Source organism: Leguminivora glycinivorella, chromosome 11 (assembly GCF_023078275.1).
Source record: "Leguminivora glycinivorella isolate SPB_JAAS2020 chromosome 11, LegGlyc_1.1, whole genome shotgun sequence".
NCBI classification, from domain to species: domain Eukaryota; kingdom Metazoa; phylum Arthropoda; class Insecta; order Lepidoptera; family Tortricidae; genus Leguminivora; species Leguminivora glycinivorella.
Window position 1 is genome coordinate 5,375,836 of NC_062981.1, and position 23,233 is coordinate 5,399,068.

General features: G+C 38.0%; 2 protein-coding genes across 4 annotated transcripts; one reads left to right on the forward strand and one right to left on the reverse strand.

Moving 5' to 3' along the window:
• Window positions 1-1,123: 1,123 nt before the first annotated feature.
• LOC125231478 (sialin) lies at window positions 1,124-21,073 on the reverse strand. Of its 2 annotated transcripts, XM_048136959.1 has the most exons (11): window positions 20,837-21,073; window positions 13,830-14,044; window positions 10,606-10,693; window positions 10,010-10,158; window positions 9,588-9,735; window positions 8,845-9,011; window positions 8,031-8,180; window positions 7,544-7,676; window positions 2,983-3,138; window positions 2,419-2,504; window positions 1,124-1,988 (listed from the first exon to the last, which is right to left on the reverse strand). In XM_048136959.1, the coding sequence occupies exons 1-11, from the start codon at window positions 20,868-20,870 to the stop codon at window positions 1,812-1,814; spliced, it is 1,503 nt and encodes a 500-aa protein (XP_047992916.1). In that variant the 5' UTR covers window positions 20,871-21,073; the 3' UTR covers window positions 1,124-1,811. The 2 variants fall into 2 exon arrangements, with proteins under 2 accessions (XP_047992916.1, XP_047992917.1); XM_048136960.1 differs by lacking the exon at window positions 20,837-21,073 and having other exon boundaries at window positions 13,640-13,952.
• On the forward strand, window positions 3,579-7,303 carry LOC125231491. Of its 2 annotated transcripts, XR_007177621.1 has the most exons (6): window positions 3,579-3,721; window positions 4,088-4,204; window positions 4,988-5,065; window positions 6,537-6,617; window positions 6,912-7,026; window positions 7,154-7,303. XR_007177621.1 is itself a non-coding variant. In XM_048136981.1 (5 exons), the coding sequence occupies exons 1-5, from the start codon at window positions 3,670-3,672 to the stop codon at window positions 6,932-6,934; spliced, it is 351 nt and encodes a 116-aa protein (XP_047992938.1). In that variant the 5' UTR covers window positions 3,579-3,669; the 3' UTR covers window positions 6,935-7,132. The 2 variants fall into 2 exon arrangements, 1 of the variants encoding a protein (XP_047992938.1); XM_048136981.1 differs by lacking the exon at window positions 7,154-7,303 and having other exon boundaries at window positions 6,912-7,132.
• Window positions 21,074-23,233: the final 2,160 nt, after the last annotated feature.

Genomic DNA, 23,233 nt, shown 5'->3' on the forward strand with positions numbered 1-23,233 from the left:
TTATATTTGGTACAGTTTTGTAATCCATCCTCATTATCACGTCACGTTGTTAAATCTGTTGTCTTGTGTCAATTGTCATCTTTAGTTCATGTAACGTCCGTTGGCGCTAGTACACGAGCGTTTAATGTCACGCCACGCTATATCCGACCGGACTGATTCAGGTTCGGTCGCTATCAAAACATAAAGTCCGTCTAGCCATGTTTTTATTCTTGTCATGTTTTTTATTTTTAAATTATGCTTTTTTTGTTCCTTTTGTTTCTTCTTTTGTATGTTATGTTACCTTCCGTGATTTTTCTCACTTAATGGTCTCACCGGAAGACCAGCGCTGGAAGTCGCCAGCAATATGCTGAGGTGAAGCCATTTCGTGGCACTTTATTACTATTTTATGTCAGTGTAAAATTGTTTATTATCTGTGTGCTTTCGAATAAAAATATTCTATTCTATTCTATTCTATTCTATATAACATTTAGAAAATAATATCGCTCTATATTAAAAAAAAACTAAATGCAGACTTACTAGATTCACATTTAAATGCATGGGCGAAATTCATACTTCGATCGAGTAATTAGCCGTAATTTCAATGGTTTTATATAGGGTTGCAAAAAAACGGTTTTTTTTCTGGCTTGAAAAAAACATGAAAAAAAACCGTGAAAAAAACAGTTTTTTTTCTGGAGTATGTTTTTTTCTAAAGTACGAAATCTCAAAATTTGCAAAGTAGTTAATACTTTTATACGGTTTTTTAGACTTAATGTTAACTATTAAACGAATTTAATCAAATAACTTTAATTTCTGGTCTTATAAAAGTAACATTTACGAAATCTGTAGTTGGTAGTTATCACTATTTACTGTTGGCAACACCACCGCCTCTCCACACTACACGCAGCATCGGGAATTCCCCAATAAACGTTTGTATACTGAATGTTAATTGAATTAAAATGTACGTTATTGTTATTGAAACACGTTACAACTCACGAAAAACCGTTATTGTCGTATTATTTGTTCATCTGAAAAAAAACCATATTTAGAAAAAAAACCATGGTGCTCGGTTTTTTTTTCATGTTTTTTTTCACAATTCTGAAAAAAAAACATTTGGTTTTTTTTCTATTTACAACCCTAGTTTTATACCGTCACAATATTTTATACCATCACAATTTAGAATTATAATCATATTTTTGTGATGCTCAGCTTTATGTACAGTGGATTTTTTTTTTAGTTTGAACGAGTGCTTCTTCTGTCTCATTGTTGAGCGGATTGTTCCTAGAAATTAACTTTTGAAAATACCTGGGTAGGTATTTTTCTGATGAAAGCAGGCTAAAAGCGTCAATTATTTATCTTAGCGAGACAAAAGTTTCTTTTTTCCATTGAGAAAATGAACGTTTCTTTTAGATTACGTACACATGTGTCTTCTCAGTGTCATTGTTGAGCGGCTTGTGTTCCGCGGGTTCCTCCTGTTCCACCTTGTTCCACGGCTGCTCCTCGCCGGAGCCGAAGATCGTGCATGTACGCGAGGATCTCCAGCGCATACAGCGCTAGTCACGAAGAATATCACGGTTTTCTACAAATTTTCATACTTGGTTATTTTTCTGTTCAATAAAGCAGAAAAGCGTCTACTTCATTTATCGCAGCATTCGCAGCGGAACGAAAGTTGAGTCCAGGAGGAGAGCAGAAATCTTTTTTTATAGTTTGAACGAGTGTTTCTTCAGTACCATTGTTGAGCGGATTGTTTCTGGAAATTTACATATACTAACTGCTCTAAGCGCAGCAGGGGAAAAGTTTCTTCTTTCCACATAGCACAATTTGAATATTTCAGATTACACATGTGTCTTCTCAGTGTCATTGTTGAGCGGCTTGTGTTCCGCGGGTTCCTCCTGTTCCACTTTGTTCCACGGCTGCTCCTCGCCCGAGCCGAAGATCGTGTACGCGAGAATCTCCAGCGCATACAGCGCTATCGTCACGAAGAATATCACGCGCCAGGCCGTTATGGTTTTCTGGAATATTAACGTATTAGATGTACATGTCACTGTATTTTACAGAAAAATATGAATGTGGATAAACACCGACTTCTAAGCAACGTAAAATGTCATGCCGTGTGTGGCTAAGAAGGGGTTTTAAGTCGTCCTTGTCACATGTAAAAATAAACGCACTAATACATAAACATAAACAGAGTTGCGTAATTTCCTAAGGAAAACTTAACTATTAATAAAGAAAACTAACTGTTTTATTATTTATTGCTTTGACGCAGAACATTTCTTTTTGCACGATTTACCAAATGACCTCGGGAAGGAAATTTTTGCCAACGTGCCGTTGCAATAACTCACGAAGTCGTGAGTTCGTGTCTCTTCAACACGCAATAATAAGTACCTACTAATGGTTCTGATTAGGGGAAAGCATTAACTATTAAAGGGTTCCTGTACTTACATTTCCTTTGGTTATTTCTCCAACGAAGATGGGTACGACGATGCCAGGAATTGTGGCTACGGTGTTCGTGATCGCCATTAAGGTTCCTGAAACAAATGAATAAAGTCAATATTAGCATCAAACAGGAGCATCATCAAGGCTATGCATAGGTGTACCGACGGTAGACCCAGAATGCGGGCTGCATCTCTTTGAGACCGGTTGCTCGGCCAAGGCGATAGAGGTAGTAGACGAGAGATTACCCTCGTTTTCAATGTGCTCTCTCTCATGTTTGAGCGATAGTGAGGGAAATAGATTAACGAACTGAAAAAAGTGGTTGAGAGCTGGTTTTACAAACAGACGTGTCGAGGTTCTCCTAAACATTGGATGCACAAAATGAAGCGGTGACCTTGACTGGCATCTCAAGTTAGATTCAGAACAAGAGTAAGTGCGTATGGGGCATGCCAAGTGGTGCGTCATGGTTTGCGATGCTGAGTCGTAGAATGACTATAGAAGCAGTCCCCACCGTCGCCTTTCAGGTGGGTCTAGGTTTTTTGTGATCAGGAGGTGATGGTGCTGTGGTCTAACCTGCGAAGTTAGGCGCTATGTCGATGTGGTTGGACAGGAACCCGCAGAACATCCCGCCGACGCAAGTAACTCCGATCGCCATGAGAGCTACGGCCGCGGCTCGGTTGCAGCCGATGTAGCAAACCGCCAACAGGCAGATCGCTGGGACCACAGAAGCTGAGAACAAAAAGATTTATTAAGTTTTTTGTCTCTAATTGTCAGCTGATGGGACTTTGATGTGTTGTCAGTTGTGTAGTAGCGTGGCAGATGAAAATCTCCTTAACTCTCGACAAACACCAACCATAACATCGAAGGTGTTGAGATCAAACCTGGATTTAGTGCCCAAAGGTCCCAATATAACTCTTGGATTTCCAGAGTCCCTTCTCCATAGTCAGGTTACTTACCCTTGCGGTCTTGTGAGCCTTGAAGGAAATCAAGTATTCAGTTGACAAAAGTATGCAGTTGACAATTTACCCGTTTTATCTGCCTATTTTATCAAAACGTGTACACAACATATGACGACAAATTTAATCTTTTAGTAAATGCTTTATTAACTACTAGGTACGTTATGTCACGAAATGAAGAATAATTAATCTACTAATAAAAAGTGTTTAAAGTCGCAGCACGAAGTCATATAAAAATGAATGTTATAAAAGAGTCGAAGTAGATAAAATAATCGACAGTCCGACAATAGATACCTACGTTACGATGTGGAAACTTTTTCTTTTAGCCACCTTGGGTTTGCTAGTTCTAGCTCATAGTAAGTATAAGCTATGTATATTTACATAAATAAGGCTTCGTCATTTTTATTACTTTTTGCCTAGCTTTGATCATTAGCTTTAAAAATATGTAGTTTAAATCTACTCCATTGACTTATTTATATTTTTTTGTAAAAACGGGGACCAAAAAAGGTGTAAATACCACCGCTGTGAACGAATACATAGTCATAGCAAATAGCAAGTCATAGTCTAGTCTATACAATCAAACAATCCATACCAAGCCTAATCAAACGAGCATGATCAGTCGAAATCATAATATGAATTACCTTATACTTGCTTTTGAAATCTTTGTTATGCTAGATAATATGGTAATCTTGTTTGTGCACAAATTATGCGGCATCTTTCAGATGCAGAAGCAGGTGACGCCTGTAAAGACAAAGAGTCTAAATGCAAGGATTCCTTCGATTTCGATATGGAAAAATATAAGCAATATTATGAACAGTACAAAGCCAAAGGAGGAAAAGGTAAGTTAAATAATTATAATTAACGTTTAGAACATTTCTACAATCCATAAAAATATTTTAAATGGGAAAGTGTGCGTTCACGGCAAAACGGAGCGACGCGACGAATTGACGTGATTTTTTAAGTGGATATAAATAGTTGAAGGGACGGAGAGTGACATAGGATACTTTTTGTCTCTTTCTAACGCGAACGAAGCCGTGGCCAAAAGCTAGTCCATTTATAAATTATAATGTCTTCGTAATTACTTACATTACGAAGACATTATAATTTATGAAAAATAACCTAACCACAAAATTAAAATTTTGAAAAAACCCCCGACTGCGACATAGTTGACCGATTTTCATGAAACATGGCTAAGAACACTCCCGACTAACTCAGCTTTCAGACAAAAAAACTAAATCTAAATCGATTCATCCGTTTGGGAGCTACGATGCCACAGACAGACAGACAGACAGACACGTCAAACTTATAACACCCCTTCGTTTTTGCGTCGGGGGTTAAAAAGTAAACGATGGATACCGTCGTCTCATTCTAACAAATATTCTGTTGTACTTAGATTAAGCGCAATATTTGTGTAGGTATACGAGCATATAGTAGGTACTGTCACCAGCAATAACATCGCACAAAATGATCACCGCAAAAATATCTGACATAATCTTATTTCTAAATATAAGAGCATATCAGATATGCAGCCTTCTTTTTCTACGCTTTTTTTGTCGGTGGTATGTATACGTGTATGTGTATTCGCGCACAACTTGAAAGAGTGGTTTTGGTGAACTTTTCAGATTTTGACCAAGCCAAAGCCCAAGCAGCATATAAAAAATTTAAAGAAAGTGGCGGTTTTGACAAATATAGCAAGGAAGGTAAATTCATTAAAATGCACCTTTATTCATTATCATTACCTTAAGGACTATGAATAGCATTTTTCAATCATATACACGGTGTTTCCGGTATCACTCAAAACCTCAGACACCCCAACTGATTTTTATTTTTTTAAACTCATCTAGAGTATTCATCTTTTAATCTGATCGTTACTTTTTTTTTAATTGAATTTTTAATTTTCTGTACAGCTCTACTTGACTTTTAGCTCTACACTCAATAAAATAATTGCTAACTACCATCATAAACCATAAGACTATTTATTTGTGTACGTTACTGCAACGACATAAGGTTTACCAATAGACAGCTAAGATGTCACTGTAAAACACTTTAAAGCTTTGTCACAGTAAACTTCAAATTGGACAGGTAATCGCAGTAAGCAAATAAACTCAATATTCAAAATGACAAGGTTGTAATTAGGTACGACTTCAATTTGTTATGACTTATGATAAACATTAAGATTAAACTGACAAACAACGTCAAACTAGTAGCGGAAAAAATAATCGTCCAAGTAACCGGCCAGTATTAATACCCCTAAATACTGAAAAAAGGTAAACAACCTCTAGCCATTCGATATACACAATGTTGTATTACGAGTACAATAGAATGGGCACGTAAAAAATAACTAATAGTACTAATTTAAATAAAAATATTACCCCCATCAAGATATAGCTCAATCGATTCTACTCTCTATTCTGAACAAACTGTTTTCAGGTTTTTAGTGTTAAGTGAAACACGGTGTATATTACCATCATTAGTCGTGTTGTTCAGACGTAGTCGCGGGCAGTAGGTAACTGAGTAGTTATATTACAAAGTAAAGTTGCGATATATAAATGATTGGGTATATTTCGACTGGCGGACAATTTTAACTAACCGGAAGCCATGTTTACATAATTAACAAGAGTAATATTATTTTTCCCTTCTTCCACAATCGATGCAAATATAGCGGTATAACTTATAAGTGGAAAAGTTCTGGGGCCCATTTCTCGTAACTACAATTTATACAAGTGGTAGTCACTGTCTAATATGACAAGTTGGAAAGAGACTTCCGCTTGTAACTTGTATCTTTCAGTTTTGAGAAATGGGCCACTGCTGTCATACCTATGTAGGTATGACACACATCTCTTAGGGTCACTTGCACCACCGAAAATGGAGGGTTAACCCGAGATTAACCCACCATTTTATATGGAATTTGGCAGTTGACAACCCACTAACCTTGGGTTAAGCGGGTGGTGCAAGTGGCTCTTAAATAATTAAACTTGTGACATTTCTAACCACGGATTCTACTGATTAAAATTTTATTTTATCAATAATGGTTTGTATTGTATTGATTGTTCAGATTTATCTATATTTAGAAAAGTTATTCAAGATGTCAGATACTTTTCGTGCGTTATTTCATCCGCTACTATTTATGCTGACTTTCGCACAATAATTAAGACAGAAATAATCTTTCAGATTATATAGCTTTCGCCAAGAAATTAATGGGAGAATATAAAAAAAATAAAGGAAGTGGCAAAGGAGGTAAAGGCGGTAAAGGTAAATAAGTATAAAATATTACAATCTCATAGATTTAATTTACTATAGTGTTTTTCTTAGAGGGGTCCCACGATGTTTTTTATTTTTTTCCTACAGATGAAGCCATGACACGATGCATGGTCATTATTTAACAAACAAAGGCTTAATGCCAGTTGCATCAATCACAGACACATCATCGTCACGCAGAAGACGTCTATCGAACTTCCCATACGATCAAATTTAACGAACGCTGACATACGGTTTAATGCATCCAGCCCTTAATCAATAAAATACCTATGTTTTTGTATTTTTTAGGGCTTAAGTGTCTTGTGGGCTAAAGCCACCGGCAGTTCTACACGCTGCGTCTGCCAGTAAGGACATACGCGAGTGTACCTAGGATGGAACAAGTGGCCTATCATATAAGTATAATGTACTTATTTAATATATAAAACAACAATCTTTAAGAATAATAATGTACCTATTAATCAAACAACATTTTAATTTTAAAAATATATGGGAGTGATTAAAAACACCGATTTTCCTTTTCTTATTTATAGCTAAAATCGTATAATTGAGCTTTGCTGGATTACAACATCGGGACTACCTATTCTTAGATAGGTAGGTACTTTTAAATTGCAATTGCAAGTTTTTGAAACCGGGAACATCTGGGTTATTATCTCTTTGCTATTAAAGGTATTAAGTACTTAGATTTTGTTTTAAATAGTAACACCCCCTTTTACGTACACAATTACACACAGTAAGTATCTATATTTCTTTTTTTTTTTAGACATAATACTAACCAAAGCAGGTTTTTTTAACATAGAAAATACACCGGTCGTTTCCCATTGCCTCATTCGGTGATACAAGCTTTGAAGCACTATTCCGAAAGACGATTTTTAAAGAGTATTCTGAAGAGTATAATGTTATACTAAGTACTAGATACTTACCAAACAAAGTACCGATCTTTCTAGCCGTAGTCGTGGTGATGTTGCCACGGCCTCGCAGCCAGTCCAAGGTCTTGCTGAGCCCCATGCTGAAGAACCAGAGCGTCAGGAATGGCATGGCGGTGGTGACGGCATTCTGAAGAATATAGTGTTATTAAGTAGGTAACTTGTGACAATAAAGAAAGGAGACAGGCAGTACAGACTTAGTGGTGAAGTAAAACGAGGAAATTATTCTCGGTAAGTATTATTTTCAATGCACAAAATTTTCTTGGGCAATCCAGTAATCAGCTTATATATAGGTACCAGCACCGTTGGCACGCATGGACCAGAAATACTGAAAATCTGCTTCATGTAATACATAGTATATTAGCAGCTCGATGAGCAACATGTTGGAACAAGCGTGTGACACCAAAATGCCCAGTAAGGGAGTTTATGTCACTAACCATGGTACAGGGAATTTAACATGAACTCTACATATGCGTGAACTGACCTCAGTCATCTCGAACTTGAGGACCTGCTTCATGTACATTGGCAGCTCGATGAGAAGCATGTACCAGCCCCAGTTGGAACAGGCGTGAGACACCAGAATGGCCAGGAACGGAGGAGATGTCAGCACTGCGCGCCATGGTACTGGCAGGTTCTATGAAAAAATGAAACATGGTTTATATTAGCATGACTATAGTTAAGGTACCTACCTACTCTCATCTAATGGATGGTCAAATTTCCATCAGAACAAAATTTCTTTGAGTCAGAAAAGGACCGGAAGAGTTGCAGATTGCTGTACTGATTAGAGCACAGCTCTTCAATAAAAAGATCTTTAAATAAATATGAAAATAATTATCTTCGACTAATATCATTCTTTGTTATTTTTAGGGATCATTCTAAGTTGTATTGCATCTATGGATAATTTTGGTTGACCATCATTGGTATACCAAAAATCAGTAAATGAGTCCATCGTTTTCAAAGCGGACTCCAGGCTCCCATGAGCAGCGGCGAATGCCGGGATAACGCAAGGAGGATGATGATGATGAGTCCATCGCTAGTCGTTAACATTATATCAGTCTGAGGGTTTGTAAAATCACCTCAAAATGACGAAATAATGAACTGATGACGAAACAGGAGACAACAAGAAATGATGAACTACCTTAAGGTTGTCTGGAAGAAATCGCTCTTTAGCGATAAGACCGCCTGTTGTTTACCTTTGTTCGTGTTGCTTCCTTGTTTGTATTGTTGTATTTTATCAAGGTGTGCAATAAAGAGTATTTGTATTGTATTGTATTGATGACACTAGGTTGACTAGGTACCTTATGACCGTGATCGTCGCTCTTTCCTCCCAAGGACGTGACGATCATGTTCCGCTCCTCTGCGCTGATGAGGGGCTGCTGCTGCGGAGAGTCCTGGATCAGTACCACCCACAGCAGGCACCAGATCGCTGCCAGCCCTCCCATCACGTAGAACACACTCTCCCAACCTGTAAATAACGAAAAACTGTTTACATTGATCTATAGCTACATATTACAGCTACAGAACATATGAGGCTTGGACGGACTTTTCCAGGTTCGTAGCTTTTGGGTCCATCTAGATAATAATTTCAAGCATAATAGATCCTTAGAGTACCTAATTCTAAAATAAGAGTTAGGCTTTCTAAATATCCTGTTATTTAAACGGCTCTACATTAAAGACCACTTAATAGAATGGTGGCAATATCTATCACCGAAGCAGAGTTCATTGAAGGTACCTATTCATTCTGTGACGTTTTCCGTCCGATGCCGTCGGTTAAGATTGAATGGTCTTACCCAGCTGAGCTGTGAGTAAGCCTGACAGTAGCATGGAAATGACTGTGCTGAGTGACATGGCGAGAGATTTAATATTTGTATATTATATTTTATATTTATTTCAAATAATTTACACGGCATCACAGCTTAAGCCAATACACCGAATAATTAAACTAATTACAACTATAATTACAGAATATGTTTTAATAAACTAGTATTTGTTATAACTACTGTTGAATAGACAATTACTTTGTCTATTTAACATATCTTACCCAGCTGAGCTGTGAGTATGCCTGCCAGCAGCATGGAAATGACTGTGCCCAGCGACGTCCCGGCGTACACCAGGGCTGCCATGACACTCCGCTCCGCCGGCGGCGCCCATTTCGACAGCAGCACGTGCATAGCGGGAAACGTTACCCCCTGGAAAATGGACAGTGAGCTACAAAATTGCATGGAGAAATTATGAATGAATTCATTGATAAATTCGCCATGTACTTTTGCAGCTGCTTAGGATAATGCATCATCATCGTGTCAAACGAGATATCTGATGTATTACAATTTACACTGTACTTGTAATTACGGCGGATGCGTTTGAGGATCAGGCTGACCTTAAATTGATTTCTGGCTAGGGCTCTCCAACCTCCGCTTACCGTCTTGCAATATGGTTTTGAGCTATTTGATATAGGGTGCTTACCCCGCCAATCCCCTCGCCGATTCTCATGACCACAGCGGCTGCGGCGGCCCACTCAGCCATCACGGGTGTGAGCAGCGTGCACACGACGTTGATGGTGACACTGAAGAACATCACCCATTTGGCTGAGAACAGCTCCGCTATCCGCGCCCCTGGAATTAAACGTTTAACTCTTTGGACTCCAGTAAGTTACTTGCTGCAATTAGTGTAAGGAACGTGAAGATCAGAGGTACTTTTGCCCTGTAAGTTATTTGGACTTAAGCATTGTAACAACAAAAACAGGTGGACTAAAATGTTAAACGAAATAGTGGCCGCATACAGATGTAAGAAAAAGCGCTTGGCATCCGTTGGCTCGTTGGGTGGACGACATTCAGAAAATTGCGGGTCACAATCACAACTGAATGAGACTAGCTCAGGGCTGGGACAAATGACGTACTAGAAGAGAGGCCTATATGCTCAGCAGTGGGCGACTAAGCTCTGATATGATAATGATGATGACAACGAAAACCTTTGGTCTCCATCATCATCATCAGACCTACAACTTTAATAGGTATCCGGGTAAAAAGTTTAAAATAAGCATTATGGAATTAGAAAGTTACCTGGAATCTGTGAGATGAAGTATCCCCAAAAGTACGAACTCATCACGATGCCTTGCGTTGTGCTTCCCCATGTGAAAGGACCGTCGATCTGGATATGAATAATAATACAGAATTAGTCAAAAAATATTTTTTTTAAACCAAACTCTGTTCAAATCTCGTTACCAATAAGAATAAGAATAACTTTATTGCCCATAAAAGTATAACCGTTACCAATAAGAATAAGAATAACTTTATTGCCCATAAAAGTATAACAGATATGACAGAGGTCTCCGCACTAGGCTACGCCTGTATCGCGGGGAACCAGTTACAGTACCACTAAATATTCAAGTATTCAGATTCAGGCGACATTTTAAGATAAAAAGCATTCTGAAATTCTTATTTTCTTCAACAATGTACGAGTGCCAACCTATGCATTTGTAGCGATATCTATCACAGAAGCAGAGTTCATGCAAGGTATTCAATCTGTGACCGCCGAATACATGTAGGTAGTTGAAATCGATCGAGAAGCGACGTCGAAACTTCATTTTCGAGACTACCACGGAGATTATAAAGGAATAACCGTGTGGGTACATATAAATTAGCAGTTTTCGTTATAGGAACTGTACCTACCACAACTGTATACTGACCTGGCCCTGTAGCCGAATGGCATTTCTCCGACGCGAAACAAAAACGAAACGCCGCGAAAGGTAGTCTGGCTCTGTCGCGCCAATACGCAAGAGCGATAGAGATATCTACGAGCGTTTCGTTTCGTGAGCGTTTGTGCCATATTCGGCTACGCACCCTGAGAGAGCGTTGACACTATAAAATTTGTAGCCGGAGAAACGATGCGCATATTATTAGCTTTCATTGTACACGATGGCTCCTCGTGAAAATCGACCACTAAATTCGCTGCTTTGACACCAACCTTAATTGGTCGACCATTCGTACTCATTGACTTTATTGAAATTTGACGCAATATGGTGCATGTTTCGTGTAGGTGATCGAAATAACCTTATTGTTTGTCAACTCGAATAACATTTAGTACAGTCATCTGCAATATTAAGTATGTTGTGCTGCAAAAGTATTTGACAGCAGGCCTAGCACATGATGGCCGCGGGAGTATGTCGCCGCGAGATAGACTACCTGTCCTTATGTCATTAATAGAATTAGACAAAGACGTGTCATATCTCGCGGCGACATACTCCCGCGGCCATTATGTGCTAGGCCTACAGGAACTTATTTGTAGAGCAAAAGAGCGTGTCACATACTTTTGCGGCCTTCGTAGAGTATTATTTATTGCAGGCAATGTGAACGTAGGCAATAAATTAAATAGCTAACTAACACCTACCTCTATGATGTTCGACTGTTAGTCCACATATCAAACATAAATTAAGACTTCAATGATCTAATTAAATCTAAACCGTACTTAACATTAAAGGTTTAAAAATAATATTCCTTGGAATCATTCCAAATGTACATCATACGGACTCAATTAACAAACCTATACAGATTTTGCTGGTTATGCATATAAAATTATTATTGTCTCTTGTAAAACTTTAAAATTTATGAATTTTTTTGTTGCTCTTACTCCCAACTGCTAAATATACTTTTGGTATATTTACTCGTACCTACTCACCTAATTATATTGAGACAGGCTCAGACACCACGCTGCAATGGTCCGGGTTTGAACACTTGCATGCGACACTTGTAGGCTGTGGTACGGAAAGCATCTAGTGATCACTGATCACCGGTATTTCATTTGGCTAGGCCGTTAGAGCATGATGATGATTGACCTGAGGGTCAATTCTTAACCGTGAAATTTAGTAAGGTACAGCGGGGCAAATCCCGACTGGGGGCCAATTTAACTGATCCATTTTTTCCATGTTTTACAATGTTTGCATTATTAGATAGAGTGTCCACCGGTTATATATGGTAGGCGTGTTCAGTGGATACATGTAGAACTCAACGTCATAGTGTAATAAGGGAAAACATGGATTAGTTACAATTGCTCCCTCAGTCGAGATTTGCCCCGCTGTACCTTACTTACATTACATTACTGTAATCTTAGGTTGCCCTGACCCTGATTAGGTATATCTATGTCTAGTGTAAAATGCCCAGTTGAGTCCGACCAGAGGAACAAATCGTCACTACTTTGAAAAAATCTCGTGTCTCACGCTGCTCCTCAAAGTTAAAACGCAGTATGTCTATATGCATTCCATACATACTTACTACAATTTTCTTTTCATTGACAAACGAAGATACAAGTTTTTTAAAAGTAGTGACGAAATGCAAGGTGATAAACCGAATGGGAGCACAATTGACGCAGTCGCCTCAATCGGCGCAGTAAGTAGGTACCATGTGTTAACTACTGAATTTAACCCCAATTCGCCACCAATTGCGAATATGTTGTTGATAAATTAAATACAAATGTTATTTTGGTGAAGTGACGTCATCATAATTTTGGCTGAAAGACGCAATTGAAAAAAAGTATCCCCTCTTCAGACTTCATCAAAAAGCGGTCTCTTTTATACCTTAGAGCATGTCACTTGTCGGTTGTGATGTGAGTTCCGATCAAGCGACCACTATACGACTCATGCCTAACACACCATCGCTATAACGGTTTAGATACCCTCAAACTTAAGTGTAACTCATAGACAAAGTTACTCGCTGATGAGTGACGTTGCCGCTCTTGCTCAGTCACTTGCCCAGCGCTTATTTTGCTGCTGCAATGGTTGCTGGAGTTGGCAGAGGTGAAGTGGCTCCCCACATCCCCTTATTTATAAAGCCTTGATGGCAAAGATTAAGGTTAGGTATACTTAGATTGTATAGATAGAACGTCGACCATCACCTTCAGTATATACTTACTTCCTGATGACTGATGTTCCCAGTGCTCTTGCTCCCACAGTCGTTGCTAGAATTTGCAGCGGCGGAGTGGCTCCCTGCTTCCCCTTCTAAAGCCTTGATGGCTGTGTAGTTCAGCATTCCCAGCATGGCCACAGATAAGCTAACTTCAATAGTCGTCCAGCATATCCAACATCATACATAAGAAACTTACTTCCTGATGAGTGACGTTCCCAGTGCTCTTGCTCCCACAGTCGTTGCTAGAATTTGCAGCGGCGGAGTGGCTCCCTGCGTCCCCTTCTAAAGCCTTGATGGCTGTGTAGTTCAGCATTCCCACCATGGCCACAGATAAGCTAACTTCAATAGTCGTCCAGCATATCCAACATCATACGTAAGAAACTTACTTCCTGATGAGTGACGTTCCCAGCGCTGTTGCTCCCACAGTCGTTGCTTGAATTTGCAGCGGCGGAGTGGCTCCCTGCTTCCCCCTCTAAAGCCTTGATGGCGGTGTAGTTCAGCATTCCCACCATGGCTACAGACAGGTTGACCTTCAGCCCGTAGACGATGGCCATGGCTATGGAGCCGAGGATGGCGAGGATGTACCGCGCTGGTACCACCTCTGTGGAAAAAAACATCAAGTACCTAGGTGTGCAAAATGTTTTTTAAGATGTCTAAGGGACCGTCCACACGCCAGGACGCGCAAGGGACGTCGCTTTGCGTTTGTCGCTGGGGGCGCGTCTTACGTCCTTCCTATACAAAATGTACTGAGGAGACGTTTTTTAAATTACATTCAGGCGGCGTGGCGCTGACGTCCGTTCCGCGTCGGCGGACATGCGTCTCTTGAGTGTGGACGGTCCCTTAGATTTAAAAAGCCAGTATCAACCTATCGACAATCAAACTTGTCAAACTTGCACAATGCTCATCCGCCTGCAGTGTAGATAAAGGCGCTTCCATCGTAGTAGTAGGTACTTTCTTACCTATGTATGTTAAAACCTACTAATTTAAAAAGTTGTAGTATCTATGGCAATCTATGCACATTACAATAAGTAGAAATTTGTTTCACTCGATGGCAACATTTATTTTGTTTAATCCAGCCAGCCTTGGACATCAAGTTTAAAATATGAAATGACTTTGCACTCTTTTGGATAAAATGCCACTTTCTCGTGCTTTTTCGAAGAATCGAAAACCAGTTGGTGTGGTGAAAAGTTATCAAATTGGCTTGTCCACCACTACGAATCAACGATAAAGTTAAGTTTATTTGCATATTACTAGTCATATTTCCTGCCTAGCCTTCAACTTCTTTGCCGTTCATTGCTCTCAATTCTCAATGCACATAATTATTTAAATGCACTAGCGAATTGATAAGAATTAATGGCAAAATGCACCTGCAATTGCACCAGTCTGGCGCAGTCGGTAGTGACCCTGCCTGCTACGCCGCGGTCCCGGGTTCGAATCCCGGTAAGGGCATTTATTTGTGTGATGAGCACAGATATTTGTTCCTGAGTCATGGATGTTTTCTATGTATATAAGTATTTATATATTATATATATCGTTGCTGAGTACCCACAACACAAGCCTTCTTGAGCTTACCGTGGGCCTCAGTCAATCTGTGTAAGAATGTCCTATAATATTTATTATTATTATTTATTATTAAAATTGCCCTTAATAGGCGCCCTGTCCTAAGCTACTAAATAGGGACCTACCCCACAAATCATTTTATACCTACCCGTACTATATTGTGAAATTATAATAAACATTTTTGATTTTGATTTTTTTTTTTGACACTTCTAACATTCTATTACCTAATTCAACGGAATTTATAGGTTGCTTAGGTATGTCACAAGGAAGTTCAATAAAGCTAAGCATTCTATAATATGTAATGGTCCGAGAGTTACGAAGGATTCTAAAATAAACTCCTAAGCTATGTTAACGAAGCTGACTGTACGTTCTTAAAGAAATTGAATTGTGGTCTAGCTTTAGTAGTGCGTAGTCTAGAGAAGTGAGACAAGAGCGTGGGATTTAGCTTGTACCTATCTCCTGCTAGTATTTAAAAGTACCTATATCAACTTAACTGAAGGATATATCTGTATTCTGTACATATAGAAATGATGACGCAAAATGTTGCAATCCTTACGACTATCAACTATGTCGTAGTGATACCTACTTTACATTCAATTTACAGACACGGACTAATTGTATAAGCTTATATTTACCAACATTATGTTTACCAACATTTCTTTCGAATTTTTCAAGGATGTATGAAAAGATAAAATTTTATTTCGATACGCCAGTTTTAGAAACGTCTATGGTAGTAATATGGTTAAAATTAAAATGTATTAAAAAGTTGACTGTTGTTTCAACGGTTTCAAGCTTTCAGGTAAACACGGTTTATAACTCGTTTATCTTCAAAAACGATGCATTGGGTCTAATTGCTGCGACTCAATATTACCTAGATACGAAAAATTAATGAAACTACATAGTCGTGGCAATGACACGCAATGACTCAGAGATTTGTCCTTCCTTCCTGATAAATCAAGATGGATCAGACACGACGCTAACACACTACCTCCATATATGTATAACATGGATCTATATCGGAATCCCTAAAGTTTTTTGAACTATTTTTACATTGCCTAATATTTTTTGGCATAATGATCATTTGGCCTAATTTAAATGTCCTAATATTGTTTCGCCTAACGCCGTTAAACCCACTTTTTTAGAAGCGATTTGGATTTGTGTGAGGTCACGGTTCTAACCTAACCTAAACCTACCTTTCTAACAGCGAATCGGTTCTGGGTAATGTCATTTTTGGGGCAAAATTTAAATTATGCCAAATGATCGTTAGGCTAAAAGAGCGTTAGGCATTTCATAATTCGGCCAAATGAGTTAGGCCAAGTGATTTTCGAACAAACGTTATTAGGGATTCCGAGGGAGACCCGTATAACATATATCCTGTAGGTACCTACTACCTATTCGCACCTCGTATTACTCAAGATATAAGTAGTAGCAAAGACATAATATATAACTCCATCTAGACAGATAAAGTCTAAGAAAAAAACGTACCTCAATAGGTACCATACAGAAAAAGGTACGGTGGCGTAGATGGCGTTACACCTTTGGGAGACGCTCAGCTAGATGGCGCTATTTGACATTTTAACACTTATCAAGCTAAGAATATGGGCCAAATTGTCAAAACTGAGTTTCAAAAGTTTAATGCCTGTGTCAAAGAGATGGCAGTCTATGCACTGTGATTACACATTTTACTTCGACAGTAATTAACTCTCTATAATACTCGATCCTCTTTGGTAGTAGGTACTACTACTACCTATTTGCACCTCGTTCTACTCAAGAGTCTCAACTCCAAAACTGTAAATATCAGCCAGCGTGGACAACGTTGACCACTCATCGATATTATTGCGAAGAGATAAGGCCTATAATGTATTGGTGATAACAGGTGTTACGGTTTCAAACATAATGAGATTATGACTATTATGAGTCATTGACCCCTACAAAGAAAACAAAAACCAGTCAGGTATGCTTTTACTAACACAATAGAGTTGAAAAGAGAATGGGTACCTACCGATAAGATAACTTGGAGACATGGGTTTTGTTCCTTTTGATTTTATAACTTATTCAAATACTTAGTAATAAAGATTGCATTGTATTGCGACATGCCCTTGTAGTCCTTTTATCATCACTATTATCAGCCTGTCTAGCAGGAATAGTTCTATATTTATATAAGTAAATCACTGAATACTTAGGTGTTATGAATTTAATGTTATTACTTATTATTATACCTGAATTTTGTGATTAACCTACGTAGGTAGGTACTTATTTATTACCACTGAAGTAAGTACCTGATGCAATCGCTCGAAGTCGATTTAGTCTGGCTACTCTGGATTTCTAAATGCTAAATGACCCAATGACGATTGGCCGATTGCCGCTCATAAATCTCTCCAACACCAGACGGGTTGTGAGTGAGTTGCCGGTATTTAAGGTAATACACATAATTAGATATGTATCTTAAACAAACCATACTTTTAGTGGGCTTCTGGAATTTCCATCAAGTCAGAATAACATGATAGAGCATCAAGTGTTCCGTAGGTTATTAAGAAGAACTTTCATTGCTCCTAATACTTAATAGTATAGAAGTGCGACCAATAAAGTACTAGGTACCTACCTACTACCTACTTGAAAGCCTGTGAGGCTGTGACGCCTGTGACCTCGCGCTCGTGCAATGGGAGATGACCTTCAGACTCTCCAAGGACATTCCCGCATTCGACTTGGTTTCGTCTGCACGCATGCATAGGTACAACTTTCAAGATTTCCTTTACAATATTTGGTCTGCTTTTCACATATAAAGGTACAACTGTTTTTACATACGATACGTAAAACATAACACCCGTTGTTGAAAGTTGTATTACGTGCCTCCTACCTACATTTGAATAAGGATCGAAGGTGGGGTCAATAAACTTTTGTATCGTTATCGTTTGTAAGCTAATCAATATGCCTAAGCGCCTAAACACGGGTAGTGGGTACTACCCACATAGCACTGCCTGGTTTTATCGCATGGTGCCTAAAATGTGTATGTGAATGGAATAGGTAAGTACCTACTTAAATAAATAAATAAAATGCCAAGTGTTTTGAAGTGTATTATCTAATTACCTAAAGTACCTATACCGTATATAATGTGTTAATGTTATGTAATGTAACTAAGTAGGTAAATAATGATTTTAGAGTAGAGTTACCTACATACACTTTCCATTTTATTATTTTTATATTGTTTATCTCCCTCAAAAAATAAAAACTTACAACTGTAGGTATGCGTACGATGTTTAAAAGTTTTAAAACTCTAAACGAATATACTTAGAGCGATTAACATTTCGTTTCACTTGAGTACATTCATCTCTACAGTGTTCAATTCTATATTATATGTATGTAGGTATCTATGTAGAGTTCATTTGTTTATTACTTACTAGCTTTTGCCCGCGGCTTCGCTCGCGTTAGAAAGAGACAAAAAGTAGCCTATGTCACTCTCCATACCTTCAACTATCTCCACTTAAAAAATCACGTCCATTGGTCGCTCCGTTTTGCCGTGAAAGACGGACAAACAAACAGACACACACTTTCCTATTTATAATATTAATATGGATTTAATTAAACTGATTTACTTAACACCATCAGTTATATTATCTAATTATCTAATTTAAGAAAAAGAAAATACCTAACAGTTTAGGTGTTATCATCAATTCATCACCTGTTGCATTGATATTGCATCAGGGTTTTCATTTCACATTATCCGATCTGATATCGGATGTACGAGTAGGCCGATATCCCATACATTAAAGCCGCCATCTCTGATGTTTGCCTTTGAAAACCTTCCAGCATCCGATATCGGATCGGATAATATGAAAACGCACTAACGGTACTGCAACTGCGAAATATGCAATATTTCGACAGATTTTCAAGTCAACTTTAGGTATATTAAATAAATAACTAAGTAGGTACGTACCCTACCTACCAAACGTTATATTATGTACGTAATACCAAAGTAATACCTACTTACACAAGTATTGTAAAAATTACAAATCAACATTTAGATACCTAAATGCCAAGATGGTGTAATAGTTATTTGTTTTACAAGGGGGCAAAGTTGTTGTTTAACCGCACGGGCCAATATTGATACCCGAGGAAGCGAAAGATTCCAATATTGAACCGCGAGCGTAGCGAGTGGTTCAAAAAGTGGAATCTTGAGCGTTGCGAGGGTATCAAGGCACGAAGGTTAAACAAACTTTGCCACCGAGTGAAACACAAATTTTTTCACTACACCAACACTATGAAAATATGAACTGTAAAACATCAACATAAATAAAGTACTTCAATTTATTTAACATTTATGGTTCAAAATCATCATTTATACGTGAATTCCAACACCCAGTTTTAGACATCAAGTTAAAATTTGTATGAAATAACTTTGCACTCTTGTGGATAAAATGCAATTTTGCTATCAGTTTTCGAATAGCAAAGAACGCCTTTATCAGTTGGTGTGGTGAAAAATATGTAACATTATATGTAACTCGAATACAGACTTTTCCCAGTCATACTTAAATACACGGTGTTTCCGGTATCACTCAAAACCTCAGACACCCCAACTGATTTTTAGGGTTCCGTAGTCAACTAGGAACCCTTATAGTTTCGCCATGTCTGTCTGTCCGTCCGTCCGTCCGTCCGTCCGCGGATAATCTCAGTAACCGTTAGCACTAGAAAGCTGAAATTCGGTACCAATATGTATATCAATCACGCTAACAAAGTGCAAAAATAAAAAATGGGAAAAAATGTTTTATTAGGGTACCCCCCCTACATGTAAAGTGGGGGCTGATATTTTTTTTCATTCCAACCCCAACGTGTGATATATTGTTGGATAGGTATTAAAAAATGAATAAGGGTTTACTACAATCGTTTTTTGATAATATTAATATTTTCGGAAATAATCGCTCCTAAAGGAAAAAAAGTGCGTCCCCCCCCCCTCTAACTTTTGAACCATATGTTTAAAAAATATGAAAAAAATCACAAAAGTAGAACTTTATAAATATTTTCTAGGAAAATTGTTTTGAACTTGATCGGTTCAGTAGTTTTTGAGAAAAATACGGAAAACTACGGAACCCTACACTGAGCGTGGCCCGACACGCTCTTGGCCGGTTTTTATTTTTTTAAACTCATCTAGAGTATTCATCTTTTAATCTGATCTTTACTTTTTTTTAATTGAATTTTTAATTTTTTGTACAGCTCTACTTGACTTTTAGCTCTACACTCAATAAAATAATTGTTAACTACAATCATAAACCATAAGACTATTTATTTGTGTACGTTACTGCAACGACATAAGGTTTACCAATAGACAGCTAAGATGTCACTGTAAAACACTTTAAAGCTTTGTCACAGTAAACTTCAAATTGGACAGGTAATCGCAGTAAGCAAATAAACTCAATATTCAAAATGACAAGGTTGTAATTAGGTACGAGTTCAATTTGTTATGACTTATGATAAACGTTAAGATTAAACTGACAAACAACGTCAAACTAGTAGCGGAAAAAATAATCGTCCAAGTAACCGGCCAGTATTAATACCCCTAAATACTGAAAAAAGGTAAACAACCTCTAGCAATGCGATATACACAATGTTGTATTACGAGTACAATAGAATGGGCACGTAAAAAATAACTAATAATACTAATTTAAATAAAAATATTACCCCCATCAAGATATAGCTCAATCGATTCTACTCTCGATTCTGAACAAAGTGTTTTCAGGTTTTTAGTGTTAAGTGAAACACGGTGTATATGTTTTACAGTTACCGGTAAAAACAATAACATATATAACATTTCGTAAGTTTCAATAACTGAAATACTTACTGCCCAAAACATTTCCCTTTGCCGGCACGTCCATGTTCACTTCTATTAATAAAGTTTATCAACTGTCTTAAAATAAATAAATGTTCTTAAATTATTAAGTAACTTTAATTCACCATACCGGTACCGCGTACATTATTGACGCGAAGCGCAACCATTCAGTAACATGGTGAAATCTACTCTGGCTAAGTTTAAACGCGTGATTACGTTAAATATCAAAGTGTAAACCGTACGTGCGCGGCGTCTGACGCTTCCACCGAACTTGCTCCCATTTGAGCTTTCGCGCTCAAGGTGACCTTCACAAACGGGCGGGATCAATGAAACTGAAAATAATTTTCACTATAATTTACCTACTATGCAGATTCTATTAATAACAAGAGAGCCCGTCTTACGATCTAACGTGTCTGCAATTAGCGTATTTCGTCATTCTTTAATTATAAGATTACACCGCTACTTCATACGCATCATGAATCCTGAAATTCTAACACTCTCTGAAAGAAAATATTTTTCCTTTTCCTCATTTGCCCTTTAAATAGTCATTTACGCCATCTTTTGTAGTTTTTCCGAACTATTAGTAGTCTAGTGTAGTGTTGAGTTCCTCACTCGTAAGGCACCTCATTTGTACCACTCATATTGTTAATTTGTCGCAGTACTTCACACGGCAAAAATGTATTGCATCACACTTCAACTCATCGCACCTCATTTTACTCGCTTGTGACAGTCGCAACACAAACACCTCACGCCTCACAAAGCATTCACGTACTTCAAATGTCACAAAAACGTCAAAACTCATCATCCACACGCGCGCCTCGCGGCCCTCAAATACTCGCTCGCAACAGTAGCAACACAAACACCTCATTCCTCACAGATCATGCACATACTTCAAATGTCACAAAACGTCAAAAACTCATCATCCACTCGCGCGCCTCGCGGCAGACGCGGCCCTCAAACTCCGTCGCGAGAGTCGACACCTCAAATGAAGTGATCAACCACACGTTCAGTTACCGAACTACAGACCTTATGGCCGGGACAAAAGGTCCACCGATAAAATAAAATGTGTCGTTTGACTCGTTTGTACCGGAAATCGCTTTGTACCGGAAAGACAGAAGAGGCACTGTGACAACAACACTTCAAAAATCCTTTCAAAGTGAAACAGATAGTTACGTTTACCATAAGAGGGAGTGAGACAGACACACGCGGGCTTCAAATTTGCCTCACCAAAAATACGTTACACATGACTCGAAAGAAAACAATCTTATGCGCCGCAAGTTTTCATACATTTTAGGCCTTTTTGATCCCAGGATAGTTAACTTGCTCGCAAAAATCGCGCGAAAAATCAGACGATTTCGCGTGAACCACATCCTTTGTCTCTGTCGCATTTGTGAAGTCATGAATAAATGCAGCTGAGATGCAAAATGTTGTTTTTCGCGGCAGGTCTTCATTTTTGAATTTTTTGATAGCTATTATTGTGCTAACACATTGACCAGTATAACGTGATCTACCGCAGCAATAGAGTTTGTATGGCTATTGTTATGTTATGTGTAATCAGGGAGCTCTCTTAGACTGGACGTTGAAATGGTAACTCAAGTGTTTTGAATATTCGGAATACCAAGCATACCAACACAGAGGGCCAACCACTGAGAAGATGCGTTTACGAAGCTTGCTTAAAAACAATTACAAGATTACTGACCGAAATATAATATAAATTATGTTAAGCATGGTAGTTTAATTAAGTATTTAATCAGTAATAGAAAGAATAATTCATTTCTTAATTCAATAGAATGATAAATAAATCCGACACGAAACGTAATTCACAGGCGGTTGACGTTGACAGTAATGACAGTTTACAGAAGAAAAGTTAGTTTGTGTGTATTTGCATAAAGTTTAGTTATGTCCTACAGTGATAATACTAATAAATGAGCCAAAATGTAATAATGGTGACAACTTTTACACAATCAAATATACCTGTGATTCTGCCTTAGTGTCATTTGTGTGCAAAAAAATAGTGAAACTGAACTGAAAAGACTTACCGGCGTCGCGAATGTTGATGGTGTTTTTAATTACTGTCATATTGCTTTTAAAACACATGGAGTGGTAAGTTTGTTATTTTTATGTAAAAGTGGTACTAATTATAAAACAATACGAACTTTAGTTTGTTTTAAAACATGCAGTTTTATGGTAACTATGCTAATCAAAGTATGTTATTATTAAGCTGTTAATAATATGAAACCACTGTAATTTGTAGCAGTAATTTAAATGGAACAAACTGTAAATAATATTATTCAATGGCAAAATTAGACCCAGTTCCATAAAAACATCAAATTAAGTTGTTATGCAGGCCTCTATGACAGTCCTTGAAATATTTTTTAATTTTATCTATTTTCTCTTGTTAAATGTTCA

Coding starts and splice junctions, on each gene's coding strand:
- LOC125231478 (XM_048136959.1), bottom strand. CDS start 20,870: ATGGACGTGCCGGCAAAGGGAAATGTTTTGGGCA. Junction 10,694..13,829: donor GGAACGTCACTCATCAGGAA/GTAAGTTTCTTA, acceptor ATTCATATCCAG/ATCGACGGTCCTTTCACATG. Junction 9,012..9,587: donor CATACTCACAGCTCAGCTGG/GTAAGATATGTT, acceptor CGTTATTTACAG/GTTGGGAGAGTGTGTTCTAC.
- LOC125231491 (XM_048136981.1), top strand. CDS start 3,670: ATGTGGAAACTTTTTCTTTTAGCCACCTTGGGTTTGCTAGTTCTAGCT. Junction 3,722..4,087: donor TTTGCTAGTTCTAGCTCATA/GTAAGTATAAGC, acceptor GGCATCTTTCAG/ATGCAGAAGCAGGTGACGCC. Junction 5,066..6,536: donor TGACAAATATAGCAAGGAAG/GTAAATTCATTA, acceptor ATAATCTTTCAG/ATTATATAGCTTTCGCCAAG.